We start from the raw sequence: 15,760 nt of genomic DNA, 5'->3' as shown, positions 1-15,760 counted from the left end.
TATGGGTTTACCTTGCATGTAATAAGCTGTTTCTCTCTTGCTGCTTTTAAGATTCTCTAACTTTTGACATTTTAATTATAATGTGTCTTGGTGTGGATCTCTTTCGATTCATCTAATTTGGCACTCCCTGGGTTTCCTGGACTGTGGATGTCTGTTTCCTTCCCAGATTAAGGAAATTTTTGGCCTTTAGTTCTGCAAATAATTTTTCTGCCCCCCCCCTTCTCCTTCTGGGGCCCCTATAATGTGAATGTTATTCCACCTGATACCCCAGAGTTCCCGTATGTTATCTTCATTTGTAAAACCTCTTTTTTCTTTCTGCTGCGCTGTCTGGGTGAGTTTCATTGCTTCCAGCCCACTGATCTGTTCTGTTTCATCCAGTTGTTGAGCCCCTCTAGTGTATTTCTCAGTTCAGCTCTTGTATTCTTGAGCTCTGTGACTTCTGTTTGGTACTTTCTTATTTTCTGTGTCTTTGTTAAAGTTCTCACTGTGTTCATCCACTCTTCTCCTGAGTTCAGTGAGTATCCTTATGACCATTACTTTGAATTCTGTGTCAGACAAATTACTTATCCCTGTATCACTAAGGTCTTTTTCTGAGGTCTTGTCTTGCTTTTTCATCTGAAACACATTTCTCTGTGTCCTCATTTTGCTTGACTCTCTGTATTTGTTTCTATGTGTTAGGCTGAACAGCTACCTCTCTCACTCTTGAAGGAGTGATGTTTGGAGGTAATGAAACTTCTCATTCATCCTGCCCTAGCTCTTGGCTGTCTCTTGAACCTCTGTGATTGTTTAAACTGCCTGATCTATTCTTGATACGTCCCCCTGTTGAAGGTGTGCCAAGACCCGTCAGTAGAAATCTCACTTAGTACCTTGTTTTACACTGACTGGAAGCCAGACCCTCAGGCAGCAGCTTTTAAAGTCTGCAAATATATACCTTCCTATGGGGCCACAATCGTAATCCTTGCTGGTGTGTAGACCAGGAGATGTGGGGGTGTCCCCTGGATGACACAGCAAAACTTGGTCCTTTCCAGATTTGATTCCATCTTTTTCCATAGATATCTACTGAAAGAAGGACTTCTGCTTAAAGGATCTAGCCCTCTAACTTAACAGTGGGCAAACCAAAGCATCTTTACGTGGCAGGGGGGGCGGGGTCACAATCAAGATTCCAAGTTCCAAGTTTGAGCTTCAACCAATCTGTCTTCCCAGTGCTAGCTACCTGCCTGAAAGATGTAGTCATGTGACCTCTGCTGTTAACCTGCTCCCAGGAATGCCTGTCAGCAGATCCCCACCACCCTGAGCTACTTCCAGGCCATTCAAAACCTGAATGTGAGAAGAATATTCTGGATACTTAAGGCTTTTGGATGGTTTTTCCCCATGCAGAGAAAGAGCCTTTTTGCAGTCACTATATGCAGCATCCCTTATAGCCCCAAAACATGGTACCTAGGGGATTCTGGGCAGTTAGCACCTCCTCCTAGACAGCCCCAGGGTGCATGCAGTCTCCCCTGTAAGTACTGTTGCACAGGTGGTTCACTGACTTATTTGTATGCCCCTCGACATCCTTTCACGTTCCTACCCTTCAAATCACTGCGCTGGCACCCTCACACACACTGAGACACATCGCCTAGATTGATGAGCCCTACAGAGCTTCAAAATGCACAGCCCTCCATGTGAGTGAGATACTCAGGCTCCTCTTCTCCCAAAGCTCAAGTGGAGACAGAAAACTTGTTTCTGTTTGGTCTCTGGGAGAAAGAAAAAAAACCCTGCAAATCCCTGGGTAGAAATTTTCATTTTACAATTGTGGTATCACCTACGGGAACTGTCCTTCCAGCCCTCCCAAATGCATAAACACTTACGTACCCCTTGGTAAAGGTAGCTGCATGCCGATGCAGGTGCTGTCTGTCATGATGCCGGACTCTGGATAACGGGACTTGTCGTCTGGTTCTTCCCATTTGAGTATAAACTCTTCGGAGTAACAAATTACTTCTGGTACTTTCTTTGTCATTCCCCAGCGCCTAATCTGGTGCTGCTCTGTGCGTAGCAGGTGTTCAATAAACACCACCGACAACTGAGTCCTAGCACTTGTAAATAAGAAAATGCCCACATTCACTGTTAAAGGTCTGGGGTTTGTTTTTCTAAAAATGTCTTGGGATTCTGTGTGTGTGTGTGTGTGTGTGTGTGTGTGTGTGTAGCAGACAGGGATGAATGCCTCGGGATGAAGGGAGAATGGACAATGCGCGGGGATGAAAATCAGAGGCCCACAGTGAGCCAGGCTGGCACACAGGGGCCTGTGGAGCCCCTTCCAGGTGTATTTATACACACACATCTATTTTTAAAGGATGGAGCAACAATCTGATGCAAGACTTGGTGATTTCTGGCGCTTTATCCCCTCCCCCAGCTCAGCTGCAGGGAACACAGGCTCCAGGAGCCTCTGCTCTTAGAAGTGCACAGACATCGGAACACACAACCTGGACCTCTGGGGAAGGTGACAGAGCTTTTCCTTCCAAAGTATGAACTCCTTCACAAAGCGAGGCGTCCACTCTGGGCTTGCTGTCCCATGAGGGGGGCAGCCGCCACCCGACGCTGGTGCCAGAGAGGCCTAACCTCAGAAGACACCCCGCAGCCCACTGAGGACAGGAGGCACCACGGCCCCAGAGACGGGGGGTCTGGACACGTCATGTCACCCTTGAGATGTCCGTCCTGGCCTGAGAGGAGACACAACCCCAGCCAGGCTCTGCACTGTAATGGGGAGACGGGGTGCCGGGGGGCAGCAGTGAGCGGCCTCCGTCTGCCGCACGTCCCCTGCAGCTGGGAGCTGTACAGCGACAACAACCAGTCTAGAAAGATGAACCCCTTCCTACGGTTAATTCTTCCAAAACTGTTTGACTCTCTAAGAAATGGCTATAAAAACATCACGTTGCATCCCTGCTGGACTGCAAAGCAATCAGAACAAGGTAGTTAGGTGATGTACCTTGATGATTAAGCACACAAGCTCTGACGTGACAAAGACCCGCGTCTGAGTCCCAGCGCGCCCACTCTCTGGCTGTGGGAATTGCTGAGTTTCTGGAACTTTACAAGCCTCGGTTTGCCCATCCGTGAAGTGGGTCAAAAACAGCACCTGCCTCACAGTGACTTACCTCATCAAACATTTGGACACACGGTAAGCACTCAGAATTAACGGCAGTTACTAGTGTTGTTCAGTGCTTCCTCCCATTGTGTGGGATTCATCTTCCACACGAACACTAGAACATGCAGGACAGTCGTGAGTGTGCACAGAAGGGTGGGTACTGGGTTCACACGGCCACGCCCAGATTCTCACATAATGTGACTCTGCAGAATTCTGGGAGCAATATTAATGGTGGCCCTTGATGGACCGACCACCCAGCATGTACCACGCGCTTCACTAAATGTGTTACATTTGTTGTCACGCTGGATCCTCACGGTGTCAGGAGGCACGCATGACCATCTGCCCCATTTGACAGGCGAGGGAACAGGGCTGACAGAAGCTAAGTGACACACCCCACGGCAAAGCCGTCATGTGGGGACCCACAGTGTGACCCCGGCCAGTCTGGCATCGGTCCACACTCTTGCTCAATGTGGCACACTGCCTCCTGAGCCTCTTGGTGACCCCATCTCCTGGCTGTTGGTGGGTGTGGAGAAGGCTGGGGGTGGGGGGGCCACAGCCGATGCACTGGTGGGTCCCAGTGAGCCCGGGAGGGAAGGCATGAAGTGCTTCCACAGCACAGCTGACCAGACCCGGGTGCTCGGGTGTCAGATCACCCCCACATTTAAAAGCCCCTGAGAGCATCATGCTTTCCAGCACCATGCAATGATTTTCACTGGGACATCGAGAAAAATCAGATTGTGTGCTAAGATGGGAAACTGAGGGGGGAAATGGGTGACAGATGCAAGGGGCAGAGTCCCCAGGGACGGATCACCAACGATGGACGCCCCGTGACAGCGTTTCACAGATACGACCCCGCTTTTCAAAGACTGTATACGATTCAAGTCAGGCTGAAGAAACACCAACTCCCGGCACCTCTGGATAGCCTTCTGTGAACCCTAACCTGTTACTCTGACCCATCGTTCAACTTAGCCCAGTTTCTATCAGGTATTGAGACGAAAAAAATCCCTTGGTCCACGCTGTGCCTCTCGGGTCAGAATCTGGCTTTGGTGTCTTTAGCCAGTTAGCAGTTCAAGGTCCCACGAGTGATCCCATCAGATACTTGACAGGGAGAATGGAGATGTGAAGATTATTCAAACACAGCGTGCACACACACATGCACGCGCACACATGCGCTCACACACACACAGACACACGCTCACACGCACACACAGGCACACACGCACACCAAAACCTGAGGGAAAAGGCCGTCGTGGCCTTCATGGCAGCGGTCACCCTCAGCCACGGCCCTCGCTGGTGGAGGACAGGGCCACGTCACAGCTCCCCCGTTCCAACCTTAGCTCGCTGCCCCTGATGCTCGGGCCTGTTTTATTTTGCTCACATCGTATTCTCCAGGCTCCACAAAAACAGCTCTCAAAGTTTCAAAATGAAACTTATCAGAGGGTGACCGCGTGAAAAACATTTAAACCAAACTTGACAAGCTCTTAAAACAGGCATTTCAGACCAACAGAATCGTAACCATGACACCTTCCACCCAATCTAGCTCTGGCTTTCTGAGCAGGCAGACAGCCCCTTTCCTCATGGCCCAGGCTCACCTCCACCTGGCTGCGCGTCTGGACACAGGGGACGCCCCATCCCTGCAGGTGAGGGTCCCCAGACTTAACAGGTGAAAGTACTGGACGCTCAGTTACGTTTGAATCGCAGATTTACCATGAATTAAGTGCCATGCAATATTTAGAGCACATTCATATTAAGAAATTATTTGTTGTTTATCTGAAATTCGGCTTTCACGGGGCATCCCATGTCTTACCTGCCGCGTGCACTGGAGGCTCGGCCCCGGGGACCTGGGATGGGTGGGGGCTGGGCTCACTAGGGCACTCCTGTCCTGGCCCAGGGCCCCTCGCCCACTCTCCCACTGGTGCTGCTCTAGGAGGCTCCCCGGCCCCCTCTGGCTGTCAGCACCCCACGCACCCCGTGGTCTGGCATCTTCCCTGCTGCACGCAAACGCTTGAAAGAACGCCATGCGATCGTGTCTTGTTTCCGGGAAAGGCTGCTCACAGGCTCCGGGGGCTCCTGCCTGGAGCCTGCTTTCATTTTCCTCTTCACCCTCACAGACCCCTCCTGCCCACCGTGCTCAGAAGCCAACACACACATTGGTGTGTGTTCTTCTGTCATAATTTCAAGACCTGCATGAAAGCGAGGGCTGACCAGCATGCCAACCTTTGCAGTGGGAGACCCCCCAGTCCTGGGCCTGCCCCTGTCCCTAGACGCCCTGTCCCCTCACTACTGGGAGCGCTGTTCAGGGCAATGACACACATTCAAGGAGAACGGTGAGGAAGGAGCCCTCGGCTTCAGGCTTCCAAGTGTGTGCCGGCAGCCAAATGGCTACAGCTAAGCCATAAAACGCATGGAACAGGGAGAAGTGTAGACAGAACAATAAAGCAAGGGGGAGATGAATGACGCCATGATACAATCTGTTTTCATTTCGTGCAGAGAAAATTAATTTTTGAGGACATTTCACTTAACCTGGCAATATTTTGCGGTTTAACCTCAAATGCTTGAAGCTCCTCTCTCTTATCCCCTTTAAGCGTAGGGCAGGGGAAGCCCGTTTTACGACTGGCTGTAAGTCCTGCCTCTCGGCGGATGACCAGCCTTGCTGCCTCTGTTCAGGGTCGTGTGCACTCAGGGAATAAGAGCTACGCTGACCATAATTCTCAGCTCATCACCTCCCACTGAGACATCCACTGTAACAGTGATTCAACCTCCCAAAGAGCAAACGCGTTACCTTCCAGAGCAAGGCACCGGGGTGGGCTGGTCGACCAGATGAGGCTGTGTAAGCACTCGAGGTGCTCGGCCCCCTCCAGCTTGTATCCAGGGAAGCAGTGGTAGGAGATGACCGTCCCCACGGGGAAGGAGGTCTGCAACTCGGAGATGTTCGCATAGCCGTTGGAAGAGGTGAGAGGTCTCAGGCAGCCTGTGACAGGGGAAAGAGGAAGGACGGTCACACTCGGTCCCCACTGTGCACTGACGAGACCTGCGAATCTCTGGCCCCCTGTGGGTCCACCTGCTGCAAACGTGACATGGCCTCCGAGGCTTGCGCCTCGGCCAGACGCCCGTACCCACTTTCCTGTTCTATTCATGACGCGGACATTTAGTGTCACGCTTACAAACCACATGGAGAGGCCCAGAAGCAGGGAGGCAGTGATGGAGGGCACAGCTGAAATCGGGGAGCCCCAAGTGCACCTCACAATCACCCAAGGAACTTTGAACAAACGCCATCCCGGCTGCAAGCCCTGGGTCTGTGCACAGGCTGGGCACCCTGTCTTTATTAAAGATCCCAGGTGATCCTAACGTGCTGTTGGGGTGAGAACCACTGAGCTGCTGTGCAGGAATCATATACCCCAACTGTTTCAATGGTGGGGAGCCTGGGTGGGTCTCGAGAAAGTGGTTGGCGGAAACCCCCTTCCGCTGTGTGGACTGTGGGGCAGGCACCTGCCGACCCCACACAATTCAACGTCAAGATCGATTTGTGTTTTATGTGCAGTTTATGTGGCTCTCAACCTTGAGGACGACCCAGGGAAAGGGCGTCTCAGAACACACCCCACTGGGCCCTCCCGTGGGGCTCCCCGGACAGATCTGCATGGAGCCCGAGGACGCCCACGGCAGGTGTGGGGCCAGGCGCCAAGAGCCCCCACAGCACACCCAGAATTCTCCATGCCGTCCGCGTCCCCACACTCCTGCTTCTGCAAAACGGAAGAAGCTGTCTTTCCATCTCAAAGCCCATGCAGCCCATGGAACATCCCTGGCGGCGCAGAATCCCATTTTGTGAGGACCCCATGGCGATCGTGGGATTTCCTATTGGCTTCAGCGGTCTCACTGGATGGAATAATGACCCTGCAGAGCTGGGGCTCTGCCCGGGGAGAACTAATTGTGTGTGAAATAAATAGTGTATAATGGAAATCCCGACTTTCCCTTCCAGTCGCCAAGTACAAATCACATGACACCCACGGCAACAGATGCCTGAGCTCTGCTCCCGAGTTGACTCGCTTCAATGTTAGAAGCATTGAAGGGCTTCATGCTCCGTGGACTGCTCTGGTCAGCGACATGGTACGCAGTGTCTGCGTTTTGGGACGAGACCAGGGTGAGGCCAGGGAGGCCCTGGCATGCAGAATTTAGGGAGACGCTCCCTCTGGGGCTGACCATGTCCCGGTGCCACAGAGATCCTCGACCCACCACCCACCACCACCCAGACCACATCGAGACACGTGGCCACATCCTTTCTCCACGGCCTGAAAAGAGTTTATGTCTGAGCTGAGCACGGACAGCGTTCGCAGCGAAAGTGAAATGCTGGGGAGCAGGGGAGGTTGGGAATCAGGAATAAACAGAATCTAGGACTGAGAAAAACAAGATAAGCATATTAACATGAACAAGTGAACGTATCAAGCCCCTCAGAGCCGTTCAAACGAGTTGGCACAAGGGACGGTGCCCGTGCCTCCTCCCAGGAAGGAGTGTCGCTCCCGGCCGCCCACACGGACGAGCTGGTGTCCCCTAAATTAAAACGAACGGGCCCACAGTGAACAATAGGCATCCGGACGCTGCTCTCCAGAACACAAAATTCCCATGGAAAATGTGGCCTAGGAACAGCCCCCCGCCCGCTCGCCTGCCCCCAAAGGAGTCAGATGGGGTTATAACTCCAGTAGTACATCAGGGAAAGAAAGACACGCTCCTCGGTTGGAGACCGCCGTCCTAAACACAGCAGCAGAAATCGGGCTTTGACTCGATAGTTTGATGCAATTTCTATTTGCACTTCCAGGCAACAGCGAGCCGGCTCCTCAGGCTCTCACCCCTCCATCTGCAGGTGTGAATAAAAGCCACAGGACGAGACGTCAGTCTGAGGGCCAATTATGTCCCCCCTGGGGCTCCAAGGTGTCTGGTGTCTAAGGCCACCAGATCCCTCACGCCCCTGCTGTGCCAGGCGGGCAGGCCGCTTGGCAGCCAGGCCTCCACCTGCCTCTGTGTGGAGAGGCCTGATGAGGGGACAGAGGGTCCCAAGGAGGTCCGAGGGGCCAGGTGAACAAGGAGAAGGCCGCACCTGAGCCCCTGATGAGGACACCGCCATCAGACATTTCTTAAGAAATAATTGGGACGGGGGCGCCTGGGTGGCTCAGATGGTTAAGCGTCTGCCTTCGGCTCAGGTCATGATCCCAGCGTCCTGGGATCGAGTCCCGCATCGGGCTCCCTGCTCCTTGGGAGCCTGCTTCTCCCTCTGCCTCTCTCTCTCTGTCTCTCATGAATGGATGAATAAAATCTTAAAAAAAAAAAAAAAAAGAAAAAAAAGAAATAATTGGGACCAAAAGAGCTCGTAAAGAGGCACACAGTATTTACGAGACCTACAAGGAAGAAACCTCTAGAAAGGGTGGGAGAGCGGGGGTAAGCGGGAATCATGAGGCAGAGGTGGCTGGTGTCGGGGGGAGCGTCCTTGGCCCCAGGACAGGAGCAAATCAGTGGTCCGTAAGGTTCACTGAACATTCAGCCCGACCTCAGGTTGCGTGCCAACTCTGCAGAGCACCCCTGGAAGTGCCCCTGAATCACGTGTGTCCCTGGAAATAGCATGTGTGGCAGGCCACACAACACGGGGGTTTCTGCAGAGAAGTGAATGGGGGAGGGGCCGGTCTGGGCGCCCTCGGTCCTCTCAATCCCCGAGCCTTTGTTCTTGCAAGGGGCCATGACTCTTCAGCCCTCACAGAAGGAAATCATTTATTTCCAACCACGGGGCACACAGAGCAATATCAGAGCCCGCCAGCCGTGACTTCAAGCCCAGTGTTAACATTTGTCTCGACTGGAACTTGCCTGTGCTCTGGTGCAAACAGACCTCCTCCCCTGAAGCACGAATTATGCATTGGCTTCCAAGTCACAGGTCAAAAAATAAAATCGGAACTAATGTGCACACTAGGACTTATTTTCACAAACAGGGCCCTCCATGTTGGCCCAGGCAAATCTTAAAAATGCAAGAGGATTCATATGTTTGGATAAAATCTGAATTTGATTATTTTTCTGCTCTTCGTGCATTATAAAAAGGGATGACATTATTAAGAAAAAATAGCCTCTGTAAGATTGGCCTTAAATATATCCTCACTACCACTAAAATAAGCATAAATGCTCTGCTATTTCCATTAAATATACAACAGTTCATCATCGTGCTCACAGCCCGGTTACAAACGCCTGTTTCTTAAACGACTTTTGGTTTCTCAGCGTGGAGGAGAATCCAGCATTGCTCAAGAATAAGGGATTCCGGTCTACGCTCTCACAGTGGGCATGTGGGGCTGGCGGGGACGGCAGGGAGGGAGTGGGGACTCTGAGACCAGAGCCGATGGGCCCTGCTTCCCTCCACGTCCCGCTGGACAGACACGCACGTGCTCACGGCCGCGCCCCCACCTTGACAGAGAGGCAGGTTGTCCCACGTGCCGTCACCACCACACAGCGACACCATGTTGTACAGGTCCGGGTAGCGGATCTTGAATCCTTCGTGACAGGTGACGATCAGCTTGTCTCCGTGCCTGTACGTCTTGTTATGAATCTCAGCATCGTCGATTTGAGGGATACGGCAATCTGCAATTGTGTAAAAAGGACATGTTATTTTTTAAATTTAAGCTGGTTGTGCTTCACAGTGTGACAAGAAAGCTCTTATTTTCAGACCTGGCCTCAGGCTACCCTGTGGTAAGCGGTCCTCACTCACTGCTAGGCTCGGATCCCAAGGGCCAGCGGCAGAACCCGCTTCACGGGGACAGAGGAGGAGGTACCGGATCCAGCCACGAAAGGAACTTTACCTCCTGCCTGCGACCCTTCACACCATGCTGTTGAGCCTCGGGCGATTTTGGAAATAAGTGAAGAAGGACAAGAGTTGGGGGCTCACAATGTCCCCACCCACCCGGCCCACCACATCTGCCTTGGGGCACGAGATAGAAAGGCCTTGCTGAACAGCGGGGGCCGCATCTGCTAGCACTTCCCTCCGACCTGATCCGCTCCGCACAGGTAATCATACAGCAGCACGTGCGGCCGCCAACACCACACAGGCCCCCAGCGAGCAGTGTCGGGGCAGGATGCAGACTTGGGAGGGGAGGCGGCTGGCCCGGCGTCGGGGGCGGAGGAACAAGGAGTCCAGACAGCAGGTGATTAAGAGAGAAAACCAAGTGGATAAATTATAGTCCTCCTCCTCTAACGCAGTCTCCTCCCAGTTTACTGAGCATCCCCCCACCCTGTGCCACCAGCCTGGGCCCTGCTCCCTCCTCCCACCTCTCACGGCACACCTCGGTCCCAAGTCTGACTTCATGTGGAAGCGGAAGCTACATATTTCCACTGCTGGAGTCTGATGGGCCCTGCCTCACAGATGGGTTGTGCTCCAAGCTTCTCAATTTTTAAAAATAAGGCAAGATCCAAGAACAGCATTTTGACAATCACAGAAACTTTCTCCAGAAATTTCTCAATGCTCTAAAAGACTGTGGGTTTCTCAGCCACCCCAAAAGCCTTCTGAATCCACCATATGGTTGAAATGGTCTCAATTGGAGCCTTGACCTTGGGGTTCCCCTAAGCTTGAACTGTCGGCTCTGAAGCCTGAGCCTGGGAGTCCTAAAGCCTCGGAGGGAAGACACAGGGCCAGCCCGTGGCCGGGAACACAGGTGGCTTTAAAAAGCACGCCGGGGGCTTCGATATGGGGTTGGGGAATTTGACAACAGACTCTAGAAAACAGAATGTCAGCGATGGGGCAGCCCGGTGCCGAAGGGAGAGCACAGGGATGCGGCCATCTACTGCCTCCCAGGGTCTTTCGAAGTCAAGGCTTGGGTGCAGCGTCTGCCTGTGTCTCCGCGTCAGCTCAAGAGGGACAGCACCGCCTGCGTTCTCCCACGTGCCCTCCACACTCCCGGACTCCGCACATGGCTGGCAAAGAGGAAATGCTGAGGAAGTGGGGCCCCCGAGCCCCGGGACTCCCCCAGTCCGTTCCTCTGCCTGTGGATTTCAGCAGGAAGCATCCCTGCTGGAAAACTCTTCTGGTTCTGGTTTGACCCTCGTTTTTGAGCTTCAGGCTGTGGAAAGGGGTTTCCAACCGCTCATGTTTAACCCATAATTTTTCTACCAGAATAGACAAATTCCCCCCAAATTGATGCCAGAATGATCCTGACCAGGGTCACGAGGTGAGCGACAACTCTGCTCGGCATTGCTACCTTCTGAATGGGAAATGTGAATTACCTTTTTCAGTATTGCTACGCAGGAATTATTCGCAGCGAAGACTACGCCACCATTCCCTGACTGACTTCAGACTTGTCCAGGAACTGACCCAGGTCCTCAGGAGGCAGCCAGCATCAGGGAGTAAAGTCAGTGGACAGGAGTGATGCCAGGGCCTGCGGGTTGCGGTCGGTCACGCGGAGCGCCCTGAACTCCTGACCAGACGCCTGTCTCCACAGGCAGGAGCTGGGGGCCACCGCAGGGTACGTGGCGCAAGGTCCCAGGGCACTACAGCCTCCCAAGCTCTGCTCACGGCAGAGTCACCACGGGGACCGGCCCCTGCGGGACAGGGACACACGCTGAGCGGGGAGCGGGAGCCACCCCCCGGAGCCGCGCTAAGATTCTACCCACGGTGTCTGGCGCCTGACCCCCCACCGAAGGAGGGCGGATCGGAAGACAGCCTGGCCCAGCCAGCCGTCTGTAGCCGGATGTGACTATACACCTCATGTCTATGCAGACAGAGAAGCCAGGATCTTTAGTGCCCGAAAATGAATACATAATCTTCATCGGTTCTGAAGTTTCAAACAGAAATAACACAAATTTCCTATAACACAAGTGCATCCCACTGGCAGAAAGAATGTTTAAAAACCGCTGCAAAAACACCGTTACCAAGGACGATGAATAAAGGTCTGTTGGTATCTGACTGTGCCGGGAGCGGGACCAGCGATCAAACCCTACGTAGGCGGGCGCAAACGGGCTTTGGGGATGTAACTGAGGGATCGCAAAGCCTCCCCTTCTAGAAATCCTTTCTCCCCAACCCACCCCATCGCTGCGTCCAACTCCTGCTTGTGTAACAGAGGATTTAATATAAATAAATGAAAGAGGGGATATTCAGGCAGTATTACACATTTATACCTAAGGACAAATTAATTGATCACATCAGTTAGCACAGAGCAGGATCCTAAGGAGTAGAAAAGGCAAAGTTTTAAGAATACAAACACACATGTGATTTACTGTCCTTTTTAAATGTCAGTTATATGTGAACATGAATCTGATTCCTTCGAGTGCCAACTTCTGACACCCATTCTCCCTAAAAAGTGCTTCCAGGAACGTGCATACATAGTACACACTGGACATGCAGCATTCATATCCACGTGGGAAAGGCGCTGGAAGGCTGCTGGATTTTGGTTACACCAGCATTTATAATGCTCGGTATTCATTCATCCATCAGTTTCATTCATGCCTCCATCCGTCCGCCCATCCATCCGTCAGTCCGTCCATCCACCCATCCATCGGTGAATCGCTGAGCACCCAGCCTACCTGCAATGCGTCCCAGGTGCTGGGCATAGTCAGGAATCGTGCTCTTGCTGCACCCGCGTGGAGAAGGACCACGAACAAGTTAGCAGATACGTGAGCTAGAGACTAACACGCCATGATCACTGCTCTGACGAACAGGTGCCAAGGTCACAGAGACCGACCAGGGGCCCCTGGAATCGGGTGGACAGGACAGGCACCCTGAGGAAAGGACACTGAAGAAGCAGAGCCGCAGAGCAAGGAGGCCTCATTGTGTGGATCTGGGAGAAGGAGGCTTTGGGCAGAGGGACAGCAGGTGCAAAGGCCAGGAAAACGCAAGTGTCCGTAAAAACACGCAGATGGGCCCATGAGTCTGAGATCCAGTGAGCAAGGGCAGACAAAGGCCTTGTAGACTGGGGCATACCATATTAGGTAGTTATGGACAGGGCTGGAAAGAGGTCATGCTTTCAAGAAGCTTTCTGGTTTCTGGGGTGATAAAACAACAGAAGGCCTTCATCTCTGGGCAATATTCATGAAGCCTACTTGTTCTCTATTTCCTGAGATGTTCTTGAGCTTGTCTGGGTTTTAAACATGGAGTGTCTTGGGCCAAAAGTCTTATCAGGGGAGTCAATCTCTGAAGCCAAATAAACTTTTAATTACTGAAACCTGATGGGAACAACAGCTTTTGCATGGGCTGCATGTGAGCAGAAAATGTTCATTGACTTTCAAAAACCTTTTTAAGAATTTTTTTATTTTCAAGGGAAAGCTTGTTCAATGTAACCTGCCAGATTGCAAAGTTAAAGAGGAAAAACCACACATCTATCGCAGTAAATACAGAGAAGCGTTCTGTATCCATGCAACACAGACTCCTAACGAAAACACGGAAAAACCCCCTTCCCTAATACACAACGTCTATGTGAACCCCACAGCGCGCGTTCTTGTGAATCGTGACACTGACTGTTGTTAACTGAGGTATAACTGACAAACCACATCCTATTGCTGTTGGGTGTAACCACGGTGATCCATATTTCAAACCTTTGGACATGGCCGCTGGGGAGTCCCCGTCCGTCCCCTCCCACGGTGGTCACAGTACCGCAGATGGTACCCACCCCCGGCACGTTCCCTCCCACGCCTCACCTCACAGCTGCAACCCTCTGGGCGCCCCAACCCGCCCCTCCCACGGGGGCGATCTCCGCTTTCACGGGTCTGTTTCTCTTTTGTTCATTTCTTTCCTCATTGAGATTCTGCCTGTCACGTGTATTCGTCTTTCTCTGTCTTACTTCACCTTAATTCTTTGTACTAACTTTGACTCTTTAAAAAAACACCTTGAAAATGAAAGCAGAGACAGGGCGTGCTCTCAGCCCAGGGCAGCGACCGTCCGTGCTCAGGGACTACTGAAGTCAGTGCTTTGAGGACTTCCATAGAGACGAGCTACACGAAGTCCGAGAACAGTCACCGTCAGGGTTAGAAGCTCTGTCCTCACCCTCAGATGCGGCAGTGTGCAGAGACTGAGCTGTTGCCGTGAAGGCCGAGCCTCGCCTGCATCAGCTCCATGGCTGCGGAGACGGTTGGCCCCCTGCCACCGCCCAGTGAACCTCTGAGCACTGTTCTCAACTCAGACGCACCCACACAGCGTAACCACAAAGAGCAGATGCAGCTATGCTTGCCAGACGTAAGCGAAACCTCACTGCGACGAGAAACCATGGCGTCACCGCGGCAAACACACGTCCACCTGCCGGCCTGTCACGGCCCCACTCTGTCTCCCTAAACGGATCCTGCCTGAGACAAACGCGACGGTAACGGAGCCAATCTTCTGAGCACCACGCGTCTCTGCATCAGCACGCGCAGTTTGGACCTTTACCGCGCTTTCTCGAGTGCCGAGGCCGTGAGTACATGGCTGGTGGGTGGCGCGGCAGCGAGCAGCCCGCATGTGCCCTGAGCTGCTCTCCTGCCTTGACAGAAATGGGACGACCTGGGTTGTAATCACGGTAGAGGAGAGACACAGTGACCTGTAATGCCAAGCCCCCTTCGCCCCCGGCCGCAGCCTCAGTGCTCTCCCACCAGCATGCAGCATCGCCCCAGACGGCGCGGCTGGCGTCCTGGCTCCGGGCTCCTGCAGCTCGTCCCCGCGCCCTGCGAGCGGCTGCCACGGGCAGGGGCGGGCACTTTACCTTCTTGTGCACAGAAGGGCTTATCGCTGGGGATCCAGCCGAGGGTTCCATTAAGATGTCTCACACACAGTCTCTTTGTAGGGCCCTTGAGCGTGAACCCGTCTTGGCAGTGAAACTGGGTGACAGAGCTTTCAAGGAAAACCCCTCCACCAGGCGTCCTGAAGCCGTCCTCGGGGACGCCTGGGTCAGCGCACACCTGAAGGTCATCCAACCCTACATTGACAGAGAGAAGAGAAGCTGCCTCTGAATAGGTCCTTCCGATGCCGGGGGCCTTCCTGCATCGTGACAGACCCCGTCACACACCATGAGCACCCAGCTACTCCAGCCAGACCAGAACGTACGCATTCTGGTGCGCACCATACCCGGCTTCTTGCTTGGAACAGCACCCGTTAGCGTCTCCGTCTGACGGCCAAGTCAGCCCTTCACGGAGGCTCTGGGACAGGGAGGGGAAGAAGGAAGCCACACGGGGAACCAAACAGGGTGAGATGCTGCAGGGGGTGAGGCAGGAGGGTCAGGGAGGAGGAGGCGGATTCTGAGCTGCCCTATAGGACAGACGGACCACATCCCACGGACAGAACCGAGGCTGCAGGTGATGCAGGGCTGGCGTTCCACAGGACGGGCCTGAGCAGCAAACACCCTTCTCCTCCTTGCCCCTCACCCCTGCCCCACCTGCCAGGCCTCATCCAGGCTCTGGGTACCTTCCAAACCCACCCAGCCACCCCCTCTGTGTCCCAACAAGAGCACAGCCGCCACCGGTGCTCAGTTGGGAGCCGTCCAGGGAAAAATAGCCTGTTCATCTCTGTGTCCCACAGAATCCCTCATCACCCTCCATCGCCCCCACACATGTGTGAGGAATGAGCAGAGTCCCATGGAACCCGCCCTCGCCCTCCATCACCTCCACACACGTGCGAGGAATGAACGGAGTCCCACGGAATCCCTCGTCACCCTCCATCGCCCC

General features: G+C 53.4%; 1 protein-coding gene across 2 annotated transcripts in view; it reads right to left on the bottom strand.

The window, feature by feature from the left end:
• Positions 1-15,760, bottom strand: part of SUSD4 (sushi domain containing 4) — an 83,142-nt gene that overhangs the window by 23,207 nt on the left and 44,175 nt on the right. Inside the window, exons 2-5 of one of the 2 annotated variants that reach the window (XM_044916444.1) lie at positions 14,803-15,015; positions 9,554-9,727; positions 5,904-6,092; positions 1,290-1,295 (exon numbers count right to left, since the gene is read on the bottom strand). In XM_044916444.1, coding sequence (XP_044772379.1) covers positions 1,290-1,295; positions 5,904-6,092; positions 9,554-9,727; positions 14,803-15,015 — 582 coding nt within the window. The remainder of the gene's footprint in view (positions 1-1,289; positions 1,296-5,903; positions 6,093-9,553; positions 9,728-14,802; positions 15,016-15,760) is intronic. The other variant, XM_044916445.1, reaches the window with a different exon arrangement.

Source organism: Neomonachus schauinslandi, chromosome 6 (assembly GCF_002201575.2).
Source record: "Neomonachus schauinslandi chromosome 6, ASM220157v2, whole genome shotgun sequence".
Taxonomy (NCBI): domain Eukaryota; kingdom Metazoa; phylum Chordata; class Mammalia; order Carnivora; family Phocidae; genus Neomonachus; species Neomonachus schauinslandi.
Note: the sequence above shows the minus strand (reverse complement) of the source record. Positions and strands in the feature narration are given on the sequence as shown.